This window comes from Tetrahymena thermophila (genome assembly GCF_000189635.1).
Source record: "Tetrahymena thermophila SB210 genomic scaffold scf_8254815, whole genome shotgun sequence".
Lineage (NCBI taxonomy): Eukaryota > Ciliophora > Oligohymenophorea > Hymenostomatida > Tetrahymenidae > Tetrahymena > Tetrahymena thermophila.
Window position 1 is genome coordinate 528,980 of NW_002476571.1, and position 20,632 is coordinate 549,611.

Genomic DNA, 20,632 nt, shown 5'->3' on the forward strand with positions numbered 1-20,632 from the left:
TAAGCAAAAACTAATACTTTAACCTTATCTTTTTTAACTAAAATACATCATTAATATAATTGAATTTATTTTAAAATAAATATTAGCTATTTTCAATAAGTAAGATATAGTTTTATAAATATAAAAAACATAATTTTTAAAATATATTTAATGTAATTAATTATTGTCATTTTTTAAATTTAGCTCTGAAACTTTATTACTTATTGTATAATAAATGGTGTTAATTAATTACTTATGTTTTAAAATTAATTATTATTTTATATGTATTATCATTTTATAAAACTTTTTTTGCATAATTCCCTTCTGAATTATTGAAAAATTTGTTAAAACAGTATAAAAACTTATTGTATTTAACTAATTTTTTTATTATTTGGAAATATTTTATTTTAAGAGTTATTAGATAACATATTTAATATACTATAAACTCTCATAAATTAGCATCAAATTATTTTACTGTAATTTCTCTATAAACCCTACAAAAAATATATAATATAAATTTAAATTGAAAATATATTTATTAAAGTACCTCCTTTTTTTAGTAAATAACATAATTCTTACTTTATAAAAAAAATTATAACTTTATAATAATTAGATATTCTAATAAAAATATCAATTAAATTAATCAATCTATTTTTTAAACATAATTTTTTTAATTAGGTGAAATTTGATAATCATAGTATTTTATCATACCATTAATTTTTATTTTTTTATTTAAAAAAATTTTTATTATGAAATTTTATAAAAATAAATTATTCCATTTATAATTTGATAGATAATTTAAAAATATTAAATGAAATTATTTCAATCTAATAGTAAATCAATGATTAATTGAGTGAATAAAATAAAAAGCAAACATTATTTATTTTAAAATCAAATAAAAAATATTACTTGATTCTGTAAGAGATAAATGTAATATTTTTTTTGTTAAGAAAGAAAAATATAATGATTAAATTTAAATGAATAATAATCTATCTAATATATCTTAATTAAAATATCTTTTTTTTAAGAAACTAAATAAATTAATCACTATTTCAACATTACAACATTACAAACAATTTAGAATAATTTTGTAAAAATATTTAGATTAAAATAAACGAATTTATAGCTTGCTTTTTGTTTTTAATTTTTTATTAGAAATTAATTTTGATGATAACAAAATATCTTATGTCAAAATTAGAAAAGATTTATCATCGTTTATTATCAAAAATTTAAAAACAGAAAATAAATGATGAATAAATATTTTTTAGATGCTCTATCTATCAATAATGATATTTTTTTCTTCTTTTATGAATATTCTATAAAAATGTGGATTGGCTCTTCAGTTCACCAGATACGAACGCAAAAAAAAACAACAATAATTATTATAATAACAACAATAACTTTAAAAGGGGTATCTTATTTGTAAATGCCTTTTTTTTAATAATATCTTTTAGTTGACTTCTAAATCTAATTAACACCCTGAAATATCATTAATAATTATAATCAATCAACTTTTTTGCTTTAAAATTTTTTGAAAAATATTTGATTAATGATAGGTTAGGAGGAAATAAAAACACAGCCAGAATAAGAAAAGATGATATCACCTAATAATTAATAAAGGTTGTCTAATAACCAAGAAGTTAGAAACAGTGGGGATTTAACATCTTTGAATAAAAATGGAATAAATGCTCGTTAAATTGACACTAATTTTCCAGCAACTAACTGTTTAGCACCACCAACATAAGAAGATCAGAAACATAATGATGTAATTTAAAAATTTAGATATGAATTTCAAATAGAATTATCAATTATCTTTTTATAAAGGGTTTAAGAAAGTTCTGGTGGGGCTCAGCAGGACCTTAGAACTAAGGGTTTTAAGATGGAGGAAGAAGAACCATTTCCAGCATGGATGGAATAGCATTTGATAATATTAAAGATAGTATGTTTGATTAGAAGATTATTGATGCAATTGAAAAGGAGTTGGAATTGGAAGATGAAGAGAACGGCAATATTTTTAAGGATGAAGGAGTAACAAGGAAAAAGATAGCAGAAATCAAAAATTTATTAAATGAAGAAGAATTCATCCTTGATAATCTTCTCAAAATGACCAGAGAAATGAGAGATGTGCGTAAAATTTAAGATCTTATTGAGGCTGTATGCAGTGATATTTATAAAAGAAAAACTGATAAAATATTAAAGCTAGATAGAATACTGTGTCAAGATGATTAGTAGTTAAAACAAATTTAGTATTTAGAAAAGAAAATTCGTAAAGCAGAGGTTGAGGTAAAAGCCTTTAAAAAATTAGGTGAAATTAAAACTTAAAGATAGGCAGGAAGATATAAACCAAATCCCCAGTAAATAACTACTTTTTCAATAGACGATCAAAGTAGTGTTTATGATTGGATTGTAGATATAGACCTTGTTACATAGGTATCTAAAGAAGGATGGAAAATTACTCTTAGCAATTGCTTTTACAAATTATTTGGCCATCTATTTAGCAAAAACAAAGAGATTTCAAGTAAGCTCAAATAATTTATGATTTATTAAATTTCCAATTAATTGACTTTTGAATATTGTCGATTTCAAAAACGTTTTTTTGGAATTTTTCATTATTTTATTTAGGTTTTCAACAAGCATTTAATAAAACCAAGAAAAAAAATGCATAAATTTATAGATAATATTAAAATTTTAAAAAAATGTAAATAGAAAGAATATTTTTGTTATTTTTGGCTTATCAAGAAAAAGAATGTCTTTTGATATTTTATAATATTGAATATTAATAATTTAAAAACGTAAAATTAAATGCAATTATTAATTAAATTTTTAAAATAGGTACACAAGCAAAAGATGAAATTATTCAAAACTAGATGCTTGAATTTAGAATAAAAGAAGAAGAGGAAACAAATGGATATAGTGAATTGAATAGATAAATTGTCCAAGGAAGCACTAATAGTACCGAATAAGTAACACAATCTAATTATGGAGGAGCTATGGTTGCTGTAGTTGGTCTCTATGATAAGGGTAAAACCTTCGTGCTTAATAATTTGACACTATCAAATCTACCTTCCGGAAAGAAAATAACCACCAAAGGTATTTCCTTCAAGCATGTAAATGTGGATAGTGGTACAAATCTGATCTTAGTAGATACTGCTGGTTCTTACTCACCAGTAAAGATTAACAATGAACTCTCTATCATTGAAAAAGAAGCAACTGAAGTATTTATTTCAGACTTAGTTTTTGAAATATCAGATTACTTTATTTGTGTTGTGAATGATTTTACATCTCTTGATCAAAGATACCTTGATAAATTATCTAGAAATTTACAAAACTCACCCAAAAAGACATTTAGAGAAATAATAGTAATTCACAATCTAAAAGAAGTAGAAAGCTCTGAAATCCTTGAACATGTATGGTAAACTCAAGTTACCCAAATTTACAACTCAGGCTCAATATAAAAAACTAAAGTTGCAGCTAGGTGCTCAGAAACAAACTAACTACTAGAAAAGCATGTAGTATGGTTCAAAACCCTCTATACCAGACACATTTGTTTAGCTAACGATGATTCAGAGCTTGGTAAATAAGTCAATCCATGGGTATTCTCTCTTCTAAGATATTGGCTCAAAGCTGTATTTGTTCCTGTTGAAAGGTATAAAAATTTTCCTAAAATAATTTCAAATTTAGTATTTTCCATGATAATAACATGAAGTATTTATTATGAACAAACTAAAATGATATTTTGTTTGAAAAAAATACTCTTCAATATATAAAAAATAACTTTTAGCAAAAATTATTTCAAATTTTATTTAGAATTTAAATAAATTAAAAATTATTAATAATAGACCCGTTCCTGTGATAGATTAATTGATGAAATTTTCAACTCTCTAGCTTTCTAAATATTTTAAAACTGGTGTTTCACTATAGTTAGTTGAAACAGATGAATAATTAGTTAAATACATTAGAACAAAAGACTATCAAGAATCTAAATTCCGCATACCTCAAATGCAAATTGATAGTAGTGGAATAGTAATGACCCGTCCTGATAATTTTATTCCAACTGTTGACATTATAGCAAATGAGCAATATTAAATTTGGATGGACGTTCCCAGTCTATCTAAGGATGATATTATTATATATAGATAGAATGTTATTACTATAGTTAAAGGAACAAAGCGTAGGCCATATGAAGACGATAAAAAATTAGATAGGAATGAGAGAAGATATGGAGATTTCACATTAACTTTTAAAATTCCAGAGATCTATGAAAGAAAATGGTCATCTTATGATGTAGAAAATGGTGTACTCAAAATTATTTATGATAGAGATTAAGAAGAAAACAATACTATTTGATAAAGCTATTCTGAGTATTTTTATTTAGGTGTATATTATTTATTATTTTAAAATATAAATTAATATAAAATAAGAATACTTATTTATTTATTAAAAATCTTTAAATTTTTTTTATTTTAATTTTAAATCCATTCTATTTTAAAAGTTGAATTATTCTAATTTATATTTAAAAATAAAATTTATTATATATATTTAACTAAAAATGCAAAGAGCTTTTTGCCTTTTTTGTAAAATTATTCTTGAATTAAAAATTTTTCCATATTTAAAAAAATATATGAATATATTTTGATAATCTAATTTTCATTTAGCATTTGATATATAAGAATTACGAACAATTTTTTACCTATTTATTATTTGTTTGATAATTAATGATGCTTATATTTGATATAATTAGGGCAATCAGTGTGTAGTTATTATATTAATTGTTGCTGTCTTTTTTTTCAAATTACAGTGAATAAATACTTACACTGATTTAAAGATAATTTATCTATCAATTTAATAGTTTTATCAACAGAAATTTATTTGCTTTTTAAACCTTTTTAACAAAAATATAAAAAAATAAAAAACAAAACAAGTATTTTGATTTTATATTTTTCATTAGAAATGCAAATCTTAATAAACAAGTCTTCTGATTTTGCTAATTGATAATATATATTTGTCTGCAAATTATTAGTTGATATTATTACCACTATTGTAAAAAAAAATTAGTAAAAGATTCAATATTAAAACAATTTACTTAAAATAGAATGTTAGATTTGTCAAATTTAATACTTTAGACAAACCTGATCTAATTACTTTCATATCCTCTTCCAACAACTTGTTTTGACTTAATGATAGAATTAATAATATGGAATATATTAAAATTTTTAGATAAATTACTTAAAATAGAGTGTAAAGTTGTAGAGCTAATTTAATGAAGAAATACAATTAGCTATAGCAATAGCTCCTTATTTAGCGATATCGTTGTTTCTATTTTTAATATTTTAGATTAATTGCCAATATTTTATTAAGAATATTACGTTAAACCAATAGTGAGTACTTGTAAATTTTTCAAATCCTTAATTCCATCAAATAAATCTGATGTTCCTTAACATGAAAAGGTATTTTCTCTATTGTAAAAGTAAATTATTAGAATATTATATATTCTTAAATAAATACCTAAGTTGTAGATGAAGCTCCTTTAATACTGTAAATTTGGGAAGATGTGATGCTATTAACTACCCAGCAGCACTGTTTAATTCATTTTTGCTTTTTTATAATTAAATAAGACTTTGAAACTAATCTATCGAAAATATTTACACTAAATCTAGTTTGAGAATATTCAAATTTGATAGCTTTGACATAGACTAAAAGAGTTGATTGACTCCTTCATTTTTTGTTTTATTTTCGCTAATAAAAGATAGATATAATAAATATCAATAGTTAAATAAAAATATAAGATTTACAATAAATCAAGATCAATTCTTTGTAGTTACTTGCATTTTTCAATAGCTTCTGCAAACTTTTAGATTCCATCACTTTCAATTTAACTTTTTCTATATATTATAATATGTAAAAAACTATTAATAGTTAAGATCAAAAAAGCAGGCAAAAAATTACCTCAATACAATTTTTAGATTTTTCAAGTTAATACAATTGCCAATACCTTGTCCAAGGATAGCAAAAGAATTATTTCCAACATTTACCTCACTATTTTAAAATACATTTTGATGAAGATAAGCAAATTTCATAAATTTTAATTACTCTAAATTCAAATTTAATGTGTCAAGATCAGTCATTTTTGAAATAGAATCAGCCAAATCTTAGAAGTTGCTTTCAACCAATACATTTTCACTATATTTATTGTAAATATATTTATAATACTGAATTTATTTCAACATATTGTAAATTTACATAAACTTAATCTTCAAATATTAAAGTTTATTCAATTAGCTTAACGCATTTGTAAAGTCTTTAAGTTGTTCAAAATTGAGTTCACAGCAACTGTCAATTTAATAAAAATAAATTTATAATAGGTTTTAAATAAAACTATAATTACCTCAAATTTAACTTTAAGCTCTACAAATTGGTAAATTTAATTAATTCTTATGTGTACTCATTACTATTTATATCTTTAGATTCCTTTAATCTTTTATGTAAAAAAAAATTCATATCATAATGATTAATTTAAATGAAAAATATTATTTAAAAAATGAAATTATTTTTACGCAAGATCTAAAAACAACTTGGTAGTTTATTCCTTATTCAAATCTTTAAGCTAAATTTTATAAATGAATAATATTAAATAAACTTTATTATATATAATCCTATTATTGTTTGTTTACTTTTTCAAAAGAATTTGCTTCAATCATTTTTTGTATCAACTAAATTATATATTTGTATTGTTTTCTTTACCTATTAATTTACAATAATATCCTAAACAAAAGTTTATCTTTTTATTATAAAAAATTGATTATTCATATCTTTTTATCAAATTCTGATGAGAAGTTTTTTTCAGCGGAGTATTCAATCTCAGGGCTTTATTGATTAACAAGTTATTAAATATTAATCAATCTGAAAGCCAGAGATTGTACAAATCCTAATAAAAATAAATTTCTATAAGCCATTGAAACTCTACTTTTTTAAGAGAAACTAGCTTTTTTACTTATCTTTTAATTTTTAGTTATAGCATCTATTTCTAATTACAGATTTTTTTTTTTGTAATAGAGAGATAAATAAATAGTGATAGGAAACACCTATAACTATTTATCATTCTAATAGAAGTTAATATAAAATTAAATAAATTTATTTATATAATAGTATTATATATATATTTATGTATTTCGTATGTAGTTTATCATAATTTAAATAAATTTATTTGAGAATTTTATTTAATTTAAAATCATAAAAATTAATTACAAAACAAAAATAAAATATAAGGTAACTTTTAATTTATAATAAATAACATTTTAAAAAACTAGATTAGCAAAAATGAGAAATAAATTTTATAAAAACTTTAAAGTATCAAACTTTAATTTAATTTTCTTCATTAGATTTTCTGTTTTCATCAGAAATTTAAAGATTTTTAGATGGTTGATTTTCTTCATCTAAGTAAATTTCAGGTTATTACAATATGGCTGTACTGCGTTCATTGGTTTCTTTAGGATCAGATTTATTTTATGTTTTTGATGTATTAATGCTACTGCTGTTTTAGCTTTCTTCATTAATATTATCAATTAATTTAAACAAGTTTTCATACTTATCTAAATTAGTGGGATTTACTTTTAGATTGAATCTTTTTTGGTTATTATTTTCTAGCTTTCTTTTTTGACTGCTCATATGTTAATAACCAAATCTCGAAGTTTGTTCTCCTTTCTTTAAGGACTCACATTATTGGTTTAATTAGTTGTTTTTTGGTAGAGGGGAGTCATTATTATTTGTAGAACAGGCCTATTAAACAGAGAGCTTTGCTAACTTGTTTACAGGCTCTTCTAGAATGATTTCAGATTTTCTATCTTATTGATTTTCTTTACTGAACATATTTATTTTTAAATAATCTTTTTATTAGTATTGATTTTTTTCTGTAGCTGTATATGCATTTGTATTTATTTTGCCTTTAAAGCTAAGAATAGAATTTGGTTTGGTGTTATCATAAGAGATATTCTTGCTATTAGAAGGTGATGAGTTATTATTTTTCAATGTCAGACTCGGTCTTTAAACTAGCCTCATTTAGTTTTGAATGAACTTTTACTCATGAGGAGATTACTCACTGTCTTCGGTAAACAGAGTCTTTTTGTAGGGTAAAAACTTATCAGATTATTTTCTTCCTGTGAATTATTCTCTATTAATGTGGAAATTTTGATTGAATTATTAATTTTAGTTAAACTAATTGCTCACATTATTGCTGTTACTGACAAAAGAAAGACTTTTTCTATAAACTTATCTAGCAAATTCTCTTTAATTCTGAGGAGATATTATTTTGTTTTATTATTAATTAAAGTAATCAGTATAAACGAACTTATCAATTTAATCTTAATTTTGCTGAGTAAGACATTCTTCGTTGAGTGTATTTAAATTTGTGTTAACTTTACTGTACTAGTAAGCATTGTTTTCAGTTTTTTGATCTGTCTCTTTCTTTTTGAGAATAACTTCTTCTAATGTTATTTCAGAGCTAATTTCAATGACACACAACTTAGAGAATTTATTGATAAAGAAACACAAACCATAAAAAACTTACATGGTAAGAGTAAATAGGATAAGTGACCAAATAATCATAGTATTTTTTGTAGTAAGTGCATAATAAATGTAGTAAATTAGGAAGGAAATGAATATTAAAATGTTTATAAAAAACAGAGTAAAAATAGAATTCACTTCTTTCTTCTTTAAAAGGTAGTTTTCCTTCAAGCTCTTATAACTTCTCTTTGTTTAGAATGAAGCCTATACATTACAAACTCTACATTTATGCTTATTGTTAAAACTGTAAATAAGCAGACATTTGCGATGAGCATAGCATTTTTTAGTACACTTACAGACCACAACTAGTTCATTAGAGTCAAATTGTTTAGTATTTTATTTTGATTTTTTCTCATTTTATTTATTTGTTTATTTAGTGCCTTTCTCTTCATCTTATTATACAACTTCTTCTCCTTGTTCTTCTTTGTTTTCTTAATCTTCCTCTTCTTCTTAATCTTCTTCTTCTTCCTCCTCCTCTTCAACCTCTTTTTCTGTATTTAAAGCTTTTTTTTTATCTAGATACTTCGAATTACAAAATCTACACTATTCTTCTTCTGCTTCACCTTATTATGTGTTATTTATTTCTTATTGTAAATTCTACTTTTGATAACTGAATATTTCTTCGTTTTGAGTTGCTAGCTCTAGGTTAATACATTTCTTCTTTTCCTCTTCCATATATTTCACAAGTTAAGTAAATCCAAAGGGTTGCATTTTTTAATTAGTCATCTCAATACCTTGTTAATTAAGGGATGATTTTCTTTTAAACATGCTTGCTTGGTCTTTGTTGGTTCTATCTTAGTTTCTAACCATTGAGTCTTCTTTGAAAGACTTAATAGAAAATTGGTGATTAATCAACGGTGATTTAGTAGCTTAACTAGAGTATCCTTGATAGTCATTACTTTGGCTATATTAAATATTAAAATATTAGATCTAGAAAATTAAATTAAATAAATCATTTTAAATGAATTAGAGAACATATATTTTAATGTTTAGTGTGATATTAAATAAAATATTAAAAAATACAATTAAGGAGAAGTAATCTTTTTTTGAACGGAGTCTAAATTTGTCTAAAAGTTAACGTTCTTACTTATTCTTCTTTCTTTAGTCCTACAAAAGGACTCTTCCCTATTTGCGTCTTTTATTTCTGAGTGAATGTTGTTTGATTTCATTTGTTGGCTTACCAATTTGATTTGTTTTTTTTATTTTATTTTATTATATTTATTGTTTAATAGAGTGGGTTTTTACATCTACTTTTAAAATTCAAAATAATACCAAACAACAAAAACTCCCTTTGTAAAGGCTTACAGATATCTTTTTGGTATCTTTTAATTATTTAATTATATTAAATAAGATAACATAAAAATCCTTTCTGTTGATCAAAAATTTATGATTTATAATTCAATATTTATTTCTGATATTCTCAAAATATATCACGTCATCAATCGTTTTTTTTATATTATTGCTTATTACTAAGATTGAATTTATTTAAATTCTTAAAAATAATTTTTTTAATCCAAAATAATAGTTCTTTATATCATTAAAATTAAATATTTCGGTAAACTAAAAATATTTTACACATTTTTATTAAATAATTTGTTATTTTTTTCGTTTTTAAAAATAAAAAAGATTACATAAAGAAATCCTCATTTTAATAAAATATTTTTTATAACCTCTAATAAATATCATTTGTTTAATTAAAAATGATTATTTTTAATAAATACAATAATTATATTGAAATAAATTTTTTTGTTGTTAAAATTTACTAACCATATTTAAAAATAATCTCAAAATAAAATTATTTTGTGAAAAACAAATTTAATTGGATAAAATAACATTAATATTTTTAAAATTCACTAACACAATTACATGTACGTAACAAAAAATTAAAATTATTTATAAACTTAGATTTTTAGATAAATAGATATAGGTTTGTATTAATTTTTTTTAAATAAGGTATCAATAAATAGATTTTTCACTATTTGTTGTAATATTTTGCTACTTATGCTGCTTACATTTTTCTTTTTTTTATAAAAAATAATGATTTTTCGCTTATATAATGAAATTTACTTAAAGATAAAACAAAAGGATTTTTAATTATTTGATTTGTTTAGCTAATCTAATTAGCGTGAGAATCAATTGAATAATCTTCTTCTAGTATATAACTTTCTTTGATTTCTGAATATTAATAAAAATTGAAATTTCAATTAAATAAAATTTAATAAATTTTACCTTTTTTAACAGAGCTTACCCTTGTAATCAGAGAGGAATTATGCTTCAGCTGAGGAGAGTAAATATTTGAATTTAAATCTAATAAAACAAATGGAAATTTGCAACAAAAAATATAATATAATAAAATTACTTTCTGATGATTTTAATTATTATCTAAATTCTAAAAGATTCGTTTAATTTGAATCGTAAATCATTTTACTTTATAATGCTAGTTACTACTACTCTTAACTTTTGTATGTTTCACCATGTTCATATTATTAATTTGCAGAAGATGAATTCTTATTTTGAGAAAAATAACCTGTCATTTTGAAGCTTTATTCCTACTATGTATACTTTGAAAATTGACTCAAAGTCTTAATATTCTTTTTAATTAATTTTATTTTCAAAGCCGTACCTAATTTGATTAAATTAGACATTTTAATGGAACTAAAGCAATTAGGGAATTTTTGCTTCAAATAATAAACTATTTTTTGGAAAATATTTCTATTTGCTTCTTACTATGGCAATATTTTAAAGTATTATTAGAATAATAGCTTAAAAAAGAAGTACAAATTTAGAATAAAGGCTATAATGGATACTACCCAGCTGAATTAGTAATTATTTTAAACAAATTATGAATAGAGAATACTAAAATTCAGAGTATATAAGCATATTATAATTGATTAGTAATGAAGCTCGTTGAATATCTATAAATCGTATGGCTTAATCCTAATATTTACAACTAGATAGAAAATCATTATTGAGTTTACTATGCAGGCCTAAAAATTTAATAAATTTAAATAAATTAAATAAATAGTAAGTTTAGTTAAAAATTTTATATTCTAAAAAAAAAATAATATAAAATAAGTATTGTAAATACTCTTAAAATGATTGATTATCTTTAAAATTTTAATATTTTTAAGTATTTTATATCCTAATATAAAATATTGTAGTTTTTAAAAAAATATTATGCAAAATATATCAAAACTGACAGTATATCACTTATTAATAATTCACTAAATCAATAAAATTTTTAATTAATCTTACTTTAATTACTAGCTAATCTTGCAAAAGAATTAAGGCTATTATCACTAAAGTTTTATAGAAGAATTTAGTTAGTTCCCAATAATAAAATTGATATTTATATTCTCCAATCAAAAAGAAATATTGACTCATTTAGGTTTTTAATGTTTTTTTAATCAAAGCCTGCCTCATTTTTAAGAGAAAAAGAAGAGGTATGACAAAAGAAATAATAAGTAATGCTGGCAATATGAATGACAATATATATTTGAAATGGTTATCATAATTCCAGCACAATATATTTAAATCTATGAAAGAGTATACTTCATCACCAATTCGTCTACAGTCTATAGATTTTGTTAACATTAGTACTAATGACGTGTAGTAATAATTAAAGATAAATATCAAAGCAGTAATGTTATATCTTTAATTTATTTTTTCTTTTTTTATAAAATGTCTGATTGAATTATAAATTTTAAACATAATAATCGTGTATAGAGGAAGAGAGAAAGACCATAAAACTTTTTAAAACCACAGTGGTGCATATTATTACAGGCTATTTGGTAAGAAGCAAGTGATAGAATTAACATATATTTCAAGAGGATTACCAGCTGATAGAGCTATATAACTTATTGGTAGTATCCTTTGAAATTGTACACCAATAATTGATACAATTTATAAATGATCTATCATAATCTTAGAATAAGACTGAGAATTGTCTGTTCTAGCTATTTTTGTTAATAAATATTTAAATAAAAATATTATTTAATTACAATTTTACCTGAGTTACTTAAATATATTAAATCTAAAAGCTTTAAGTAATGACATGTTAATTATTTTTCTATCTAAATTATTATTTTTTTAATGCAGTAATTTATGTAAATTGAAATTATTCCAAAGCAAATTAGAGAATTTAATAAAAATATGAATAAATTTTGATTGCACTTCATACAACTATTCTTCTAAAAAGTACTAAAATATTAATCACCCCAAATTGAACCATCTTAATCACATTATTCACACAGTGGTCCTACATAACCTTTTTTGCAGCCAAACTATTTTAACAAATTATTTTAAGATTATTTTAAAAATTTATCTAATATGTATAAATATATCTATCTAAAAATACTTTTAAATTTTTAAATTTATGTTTTTAAATGATAGAAAAAATATACTTTGGATTTTTGATCTTAAGGTTGGCATGTGTCAAAACTTTAATCACAGGCAACAATAATATCAGTCAAATTATTTTTTCTCCAGTAGCCATTTTTTAAAAGTATAGAAGAACCTTAACATTTCATTGCAGAATAAGGACAAATTGAACAAATTTAATCTTGAAGAGAAAGAGCATATTTTCCTTCTGAACATTCTTCACAAACTTAGAAATTATACTAATTTTTTTATACCTCACCTAATAAACAACTTCTAAAGTAAATTTTGAAGACTATCTAATAATCACCTGGATTTATAATATTATTTCCATTTATATCTAATAAGGAAAGTGTAGATGAAGTAGATAAAACAAAGGAATCTGATTTATTGAAAAAGTATGCCAAGTTTAAGTTGAAATTAAAACCTATCTAATCTTGAAATTATGAATATTTACTACCAAGTATTTATATTTAAGTTTCATTAGTCTATACAACTATTTACACAAAAGACAGAAAAGAATGGATATCACTAGAAAATTTGATATTTTTTGGATATTAAAAAGGGTTACCTTCTTCATCTAAAATATTTATATTTGATAGTTCTAATAAAGATCCGCTTTGAAACTAGTCTATTAATATAATTTATTAATTTTCTTAATAAAAGTAATTGTAGTCATAATTTGCAACCATTCGAGTTACATCTATCTTCCTTAAAATAGATCCTATATTGTTCCCATATAAATATGCTATATTATTACTAATATTATTATTAAGTTCTGTGTAATTTTTATAAAGAAATATTGTTGGTATCAAAGTTTAATAGTAAATAGCTCCTCCAATCACTGCTTTATTTTTAGTCATTTAAACTTCTTATAACTACAAATCTACATAATTCATAGCTATAGCTCCCCCTCTTTCTTATAAAGCACTATTTTAAACAAACATAGATTGAGTAATATTAAGTAATCCTATACTGTTAGAATTATAATAGCTAATAGTACCTCCATTTCCATTAGTAGATTAATTTGAATCAAATGTGCAATTTACAACTTAAAATTATAATACCTCGTAAATTTATATAACTCCACCATTTTAGAAAGATTTATTTTTTACGAAAATAGAATCTTTGATTACAAGTTTTATTAAATAATTGAATAAGAAAATGCTTTGCATAGGTGATTTATTATCAGAAAGATATAATTATTCCATCTATATATTAAAGTTTTAATTCATATTTATCACTGATAAAAAATTATTTGAAACACAAATTAAAATTTTTAGATCTTTTATTGTAATTTATCCATTCTATTAGATATTGATAACTGATTAACCTTTTGGTGATTAATCAGTTGATAATATGCTTTTAAAAACTGTTTTGTACAATTCCATACCTCCTATTTGAAGGTTGATGAGATATTGCGACTAATTTAGTATTATTTAATTAAAATTACAATTCTATATGGTTACATGATTAGCAATAATGTTTAAGCTGGTATCTAATGATAAGTAAATGTTTATATTTTCTATTAATAAAGTTATGCATGTATAAATTACTTCTTTTTGAAGATTTTTAATAGCGAATATCTAACTTCTTTCTACTTAATTAACAGTTACATTGGTTATGTTTACATAAGTGCATCCAATTAAAGAAAAAATATCTTAGTTTACTACTTGATTGATATTTATTTATTAAATATCTAAATATATCGATTGCTGAATCTAGAATATAAAATTTTAGAAATATGTTGTAACATTAAAAATAGTAAGATTTTAAATGTAAATTGAATTGACTTAGGAGATAGTAAAAAGAGATACCTAATTTAAAAGATTTATTGTCGAGTTTAAAATTTGAGAATTTATCAGCTGAAGTTCATTAATGTTTGATATGATAAAACCAAAATCAGAGTTTATAAAAGTAGAGTTTAAAAATATTAATTATTAGGTGTCTGCTAAATTTATAAAATTAGATGAATTACTTTACAGATTAAATTTGCAATTTTCAAATACTATTTTATCAAAATTGTTTAAGTTAATATTTCCAATCATGTTAACAAAATATACATCTTTGAAAATTAACTCATCCAAATTTAAATTAAAATCAATATCATTCATATCTTTTATAATTAATGAGATATTATCGAATAAAACAGAACTTATATTTATATCACTAAAAACTAATTGATTAGACCAAAATATTGTGCTTTTTTCATTTGATGCAGAAGTAAGTATAACTTATATTTCAGAAGCAATATTTGAAAGATTGATAGGTAAAATTTCAAATTAATCACTCATTAGTATTTCAATAACTTTCACTTGTTAATTAGACATCTATGCACTATTTAGTAGTGTATTTATTTAAAAAGGAAATTAGTAGATGTTGTTACTTTGAATTATATTCCCAAAGCAATAATTTTATTTATAAAGAGGAATTGTTAATTTGACAATATCAATCAAAGAAACTCCAATTATTTCTATATAACTGTTATAGTTTTAGTCAAAAAATATTTTAAAGTTCTGGATTGAAGTGAAAAATACTTCTTAATTAAAAAGTACTTAGAAATTGCTAACAGAATTATTTTAAAACTGAATTATTGTTAACTAATTTGATTGTATAATTGCAAATGTTTAATTATAATTAAGGTCTTATATCTTTTTAATGTTATTTAGATAGGAGAACAAAGAATATTCTTTTATTACATTTAAAGTGTAAGCATTATAAATTAGTACAGAGTTAGGACATATAGAGTAGATGTATTTAGAATCTATCTAAATAATAGGGTGGTTTAAACAAGGATTAGTAATTTCTCCAAGTTTCTATAAGGAGTAGTTAAATATATGTGTTTTAGTTGTATTGGTTGCTACATAAATGATATTTCTCTGTTGATCTATATGATAGTAAACAACATTTTCATTTTAAAAATCAAATGTAGAATTAATTAGTTTCATTTAAATAATATCATATGTATATAATTTATTACCACATATGAGCAAAATAAGATGCGTATTATCTATTTCATTTTAGTTAATAAGTTTTGAATAAAATTAATTTTATACATAGCTATTAAGCTTATTAATCTCATAAATAACTTAGGATATTACATTATATTAAAAATTTATTTATTGGTTGATAATGTTTATTCTCATAATATCGTAATCAGAAAATAATATAATGTAATTTTAAACAATAATTCCATCTTTAATGTTCTCTGGGATGCTTAAAAATTATTAGATTTATTTAGATTTATTAAAGGCTAATACTAATATATTTTTATTGTATGTATCTAATAAATATAGCTATTATTAAAAGATATCATAAAAATACTAAGATATTGTAAAATTTATATTTTACTAGAATATCTACTTTATTTAGCAAGTGTATGTATCGATATTTCCTATAAATAATGATTCTTAATTGATAAAAACGAAAGTATTGTTCTATAATTTTGTTAACTCACCAAATTTAAAGATATTAATAGACAAAGAATCAAATAAGTACATATCTTTAATTTAGTTGATCTAAAATAATGATAAATGTAAGCTCTCAAAATTGTAAACAAGAATTAAATCATTTTCAAAAGATAAAAACTCTACTTCTCTTAATTAATAAATGTTTTCATTATTTAAGTATAAAATTTCCTGTAGATCATACATATAAAATGAGTTATCACTTGTTTGCAAAAAGAGTAAATTTAAATATATATCGAGAGTAATAAACTAAATAGAGCTAGTTATTTCCAATATTATAGTTTCAATAAATTATAGAGTTGGGTATTAATAAGTATGTATAAATGTTTGTGAAACCAAAAATATTACTTTTTTATTACTTTCAAATAGTATCTATTAACAGTTTTTATTGTAAACTTCCTTTATAATTAAATTACTTTAGTTCTTATTATAGTAATATATTTCTATTTATGGTTTAGAGTTGTATATAATAATTGATGAGTCTTATTCATTAAAAATATAGGTCTAATTATTGAATTTATAGCTATCAGAGTATTACTAAATGATAATCCCATAAATTGCATCAAAAGTAGTGATAGAATATTGATTTACATCAATTACAATCAAAAGATTCTACAACGAATCTAAATGAAAGTAAGTAGAGAAAAGTGTAAATGTAAAAATATTCTATATTAAAATGTTATCTCCAATTTAGATAAATTAACCGAATTAACTAAAAGGATAAACAATAAATTTCTCATTGATATTTATTATAGGATCACATTATCTTGTGTTTAAATATGAGGAATCCTAATAATTAAAAATAATTAATTAAATTAAAGTTAATCATTTAATTTTACAATTTAATATGAATATTCTTTTAGGCTAGATATGGAGTAAAACCTCATATAAGGTGAAAATATGTAAAGCAAATCATTTTGACATTAGACTTTGAACTTCAATGGTCTTTTTGTATTAACAAAAGACTTAATTTTACTCATTTCAATTTAGGATAGCAAATTATTATTTATCTATTTATATTTTAATTTTATTTCAAATAATTAGAAATTAATTGTTAAATATTAAAATAAATTCATATTATAATAATAAAAGTAATTATCTTATTATAATAGCTGATTAATAAAAATTTTGAAAAAAATTTTGGTATTATTTTAAGACTTTTCAATTACTAAATAATTATTTAATAAAATATTAATGGATAATAATATATTTTACCTAGTATATATAGATTTGATTAGCTTATGTGGAAAAAATCATCAATGAAAGTGTTGGGCAAAATTTAACTTCAGAAATTAAAAATTTGCCTAGATTAATTGCAGTTTAATTTACTTTAAGATTAATTAAGAAGAACCCATTTGTTGTAGTATAGGTATAAAGTTAATTTAAAGGATCTGAATAAAAACTCTAAATTGTATCATTTAGATAAAGTTATATTGTTTAAAATTGATCAATTAAAAAATTATATTACAATAGACTGTTATCAGGTTAAAGTTGCACTAAATAATAATTATGATATTAAGTTAAAAATTGATACAATTTATTTTGATCAACATATATCATAACCTGATGTTTATTCTAGATATTTTAAGCAAAAGCATAATTTATTTAATCAGAAAAAATCAATATACTTGTGCTGACTCCAAAATTTTTAATTTCACAAATATGAATTGTAGCATAAACATTTACTTAATTGTATTAAATTTATTTTACTATCTAGAAGTATTCTATATCTACCAAAAATGGACTTATAATAACATATTTTTCGCTCTCTTATATTCCAATTATATTAAAACTAGAAATTTGAAAACTACTATCAAAATAGTTTATTTAGTCATTAAGTAAGTTTAAATGGTAAACAGTTTTATTTAATACGAAAATAATTTTGTTAAATTATGTATGATAATACCATCCTAAAAAAGCTTTACTAAATGGTAATGTAGTATGTCTGATTAGTGTCAAATCTGTTTTATATACTTCATAATAATTACTATAAAAGCACACAATTTATTAAGATTCTTATATAGCTAATATACTGAGGTCTTAAGTACCAATAATTATTTTATTACTATTTTAAATGATTTACATCGTTGATATTTAAAGTGGGAATATATACTATTCATCAACTTTTAAATAAATTGTATTGTTTAAATTTAAAACTTAAGTATGATGAAATTTTTAATTACTATCATATTAAAATTGTATTGTTGTATATTAGAAGTTGAGATTTATTATTTATTGCTGTAAATCATTTACAGAAACTGCAAATAAATTAGTGCTATTTACTATAGCGAAGATAAAATCCTCTATCACAAATTAAATGATTTATGCATTATTGAATTGATAGTATTTTAAAATTTAATTTTAATAGTAATCATAAAGAATTACAGAGTCGTTTTAGAACATAATAACTAGTTATTATTTTGTTAATAAAAAGCTGCTATCTAAATTAAAAATTCCATTTATAGTAAAATTTTTCAAAATATTATTACTATTTTTATCATATAAATAAAACTAAGTAATGTTTTCACTTGGTTGACCTTAAATAAGATACAAACCAAAATCATTTAGTTAAAAAATTAATTATTAATTCAATATATTATTATTAATTTATTTGATTTATGAAATTTCAAATTTACGATTATTACTTATTGAAATCTTTAAGTTAAGCAAATAATTATACTGTGTTTCATCTACTAAAGTTAAATATGTTTAATTTTTAATTATGTCAAAAATAGATGGAATCTAGAATTTACTGAGGTACTTTTCTTAAATAACATAAGAATATTCTTCTTAATTAGCGCTATTGAGTTTAAATATTTCTTTATAAATTTACTTTGTTTATATTGACTAAGTGTAAATACTTAATTCAAATAACTATGAATTACCAATAAGAAATTTTATATATCCGATTGAACTATATCTTAAATAATACAAAGGGTATTGAGAGATTTAGGTTTATTCATTAATTTCACTAATTTTTATCAAAGTAAACTTATCTTAATTTATATAAACAATTATATAATCATGATTTTAAATTTTTATTATCTAATAATCATAATTATAGTAGTTTTAAATAATCTAAAACATATTAATTTAATTATATTAATAAGGATTAGATGTATAATTGTATATATAAATAAATACCTCACCTTTGCTAGGAGATGCTGTTAAAACTATTCTATTACTACTTATGCTTAATTTAATTATGGCGTTATCAAATTATTTTTAATAAATTTAATTTAATTAACTAAGATCTTAGCTCAATTAGTAAATAATCACATAATATTATGTAATAGTTAAAAAAGTTAATTATTATTCATCTAAGATCTGTACTTATTATATTGAGCTGCTACTATCGATTATTTAGCTATCATTTAGTTAGTAAATTAGCATAAAATCTAAATTATCTTAAAGCTAATATAATTAAAACTAAAAAATAATGAATAATAATTCAAAAAATTTTAATTTTTTTAAATTAATTAATTTAAATAAATGTAATATTTTTTTTGAATCTAAAATGTTAAATAAACAAAACAAATTAATAAATATTAATTAATTTATCTAAAAAATAACTGAATCTTTTTATTAATAAATAAATGCACTATAATCCTTCGTTTATTAGAAATTTAGTATTTTTTTTTTAACTTTCTGTTAGGTTTAATTAATTTTAAAATTAATTAAACTAAATATTTCTTTTTGCTTAACAATTAACAAGGATTTATGGTAAGTGAATAAATTAAAAAGTAATTAAAAAATGAAGAACTTACTCCACTATCAAGTAGATCAATAAATATGAACAATTTATGAGTTATGTTTACAAGATAAAGATAATTGAGTGAATTGATAGATGTCTAGACAAACTTCAAGCTGTTCATATCAAAGGTTAATACTTGACCAGATGTAGAATAAAATATTATAAGATTATATTCTAGTAAAACACTAAGGGGTGCTAAATTTAATAACTGGCTAAGGCTTTTGTAGTAGAATGAAATCTTTTGTGAGGTAAAATTATAAAATGTAATTTCAGATTACGTAAAACACATCCCAATATCATTAATAACCGATTCAGGCATGAAGGTATATAAGACGTTGTAATTTTATTAGTCATTTTTCTGAAGCGATATAAAAAATAATTTATCAAGGTTTTCATTTAAAACAGTAAATTCGCAATTAGGATGAGATATTACTATGATATTTGTTTTCTCAACATAATAAACTTCTATTATTGTATTTTATAGCTTTTAACCAGA

The 20,632-nt window shown here is 21.5% G+C and overlaps 5 protein-coding genes across 5 annotated transcripts; 1 reads left to right on the forward strand and 4 right to left on the reverse strand. All coding sequences in view use genetic code 6, as the record gives it.

Moving 5' to 3' along the window:
- Positions 1-1,528: 1,528 nt before the first annotated feature.
- On the forward strand, positions 1,529-4,326 carry TTHERM_00202960 (50S ribosome-binding GTPase; the record flags this gene model as incomplete). Its single annotated transcript, XM_001007081.1, has 4 exons — positions 1,529-1,744; positions 1,804-2,497; positions 2,812-3,625; positions 3,819-4,326. 4 exons carry the CDS (start codon positions 1,529-1,531, stop codon positions 4,324-4,326), a joined length of 2,232 nt encoding a protein of 743 aa, XP_001007081.1.
- Positions 4,327-4,920: 594 nt separating this feature from the next.
- On the reverse strand, positions 4,921-6,677 carry TTHERM_000202969 (kinase domain protein, putative; the record flags this gene model as incomplete). Its single annotated transcript, XM_012795365.1, has 13 exons — positions 4,921-5,014; positions 5,063-5,152; positions 5,206-5,295; positions 5,346-5,435; positions 5,485-5,574; positions 5,626-5,715; positions 5,772-5,861; positions 5,926-6,015; positions 6,070-6,159; positions 6,220-6,309; positions 6,365-6,454; positions 6,534-6,583; positions 6,651-6,677. 13 exons carry the CDS (start codon positions 6,675-6,677, stop codon positions 4,921-4,923), a joined length of 1,071 nt encoding a protein of 356 aa, XP_012650819.1.
- A 652-nt stretch (positions 6,678-7,329) lies between these two features.
- TTHERM_00202970 (transmembrane protein, putative) lies at positions 7,330-9,860 on the reverse strand (the record flags this gene model as incomplete). Its single annotated transcript, XM_001007082.3, has 2 exons — positions 9,562-9,860; positions 7,330-9,442 (listed from the first exon to the last, which is right to left on the reverse strand). Exons 1-2 carry the CDS (start codon positions 9,783-9,785, stop codon positions 7,330-7,332), a joined length of 2,337 nt encoding a protein of 778 aa, XP_001007082.3. The 5' UTR covers positions 9,786-9,860.
- A 497-nt stretch (positions 9,861-10,357) lies between these two features.
- On the reverse strand, positions 10,358-14,365 carry TTHERM_00203000 (transmembrane protein, putative). Its single transcript, XM_001007085.3, has 7 exons — positions 12,942-14,365; positions 12,548-12,821; positions 11,794-12,494; positions 10,898-11,525; positions 10,768-10,845; positions 10,606-10,713; positions 10,358-10,556 (listed from the first exon to the last, which is right to left on the reverse strand). The coding sequence occupies exons 1-7, from the start codon at positions 14,304-14,306 to the stop codon at positions 10,495-10,497; spliced, it is 3,216 nt and encodes a 1,071-aa protein (XP_001007085.3). The 5' UTR covers positions 14,307-14,365; the 3' UTR covers positions 10,358-10,494.
- Positions 14,366-18,970: 4,605 nt separating this feature from the next.
- Positions 18,971-20,257, reverse strand: TTHERM_000203009 (hypothetical protein; the record flags this gene model as incomplete). The annotated part of the gene is made up of 3 exons (XM_012795366.1): positions 18,971-19,302; positions 19,355-19,811; positions 20,150-20,257. The coding sequence occupies 3 exons, from the start codon at positions 20,255-20,257 to the stop codon at positions 18,971-18,973; spliced, it is 897 nt and encodes a 298-aa protein (XP_012650820.1).
- Positions 20,258-20,632: the final 375 nt, after the last annotated feature.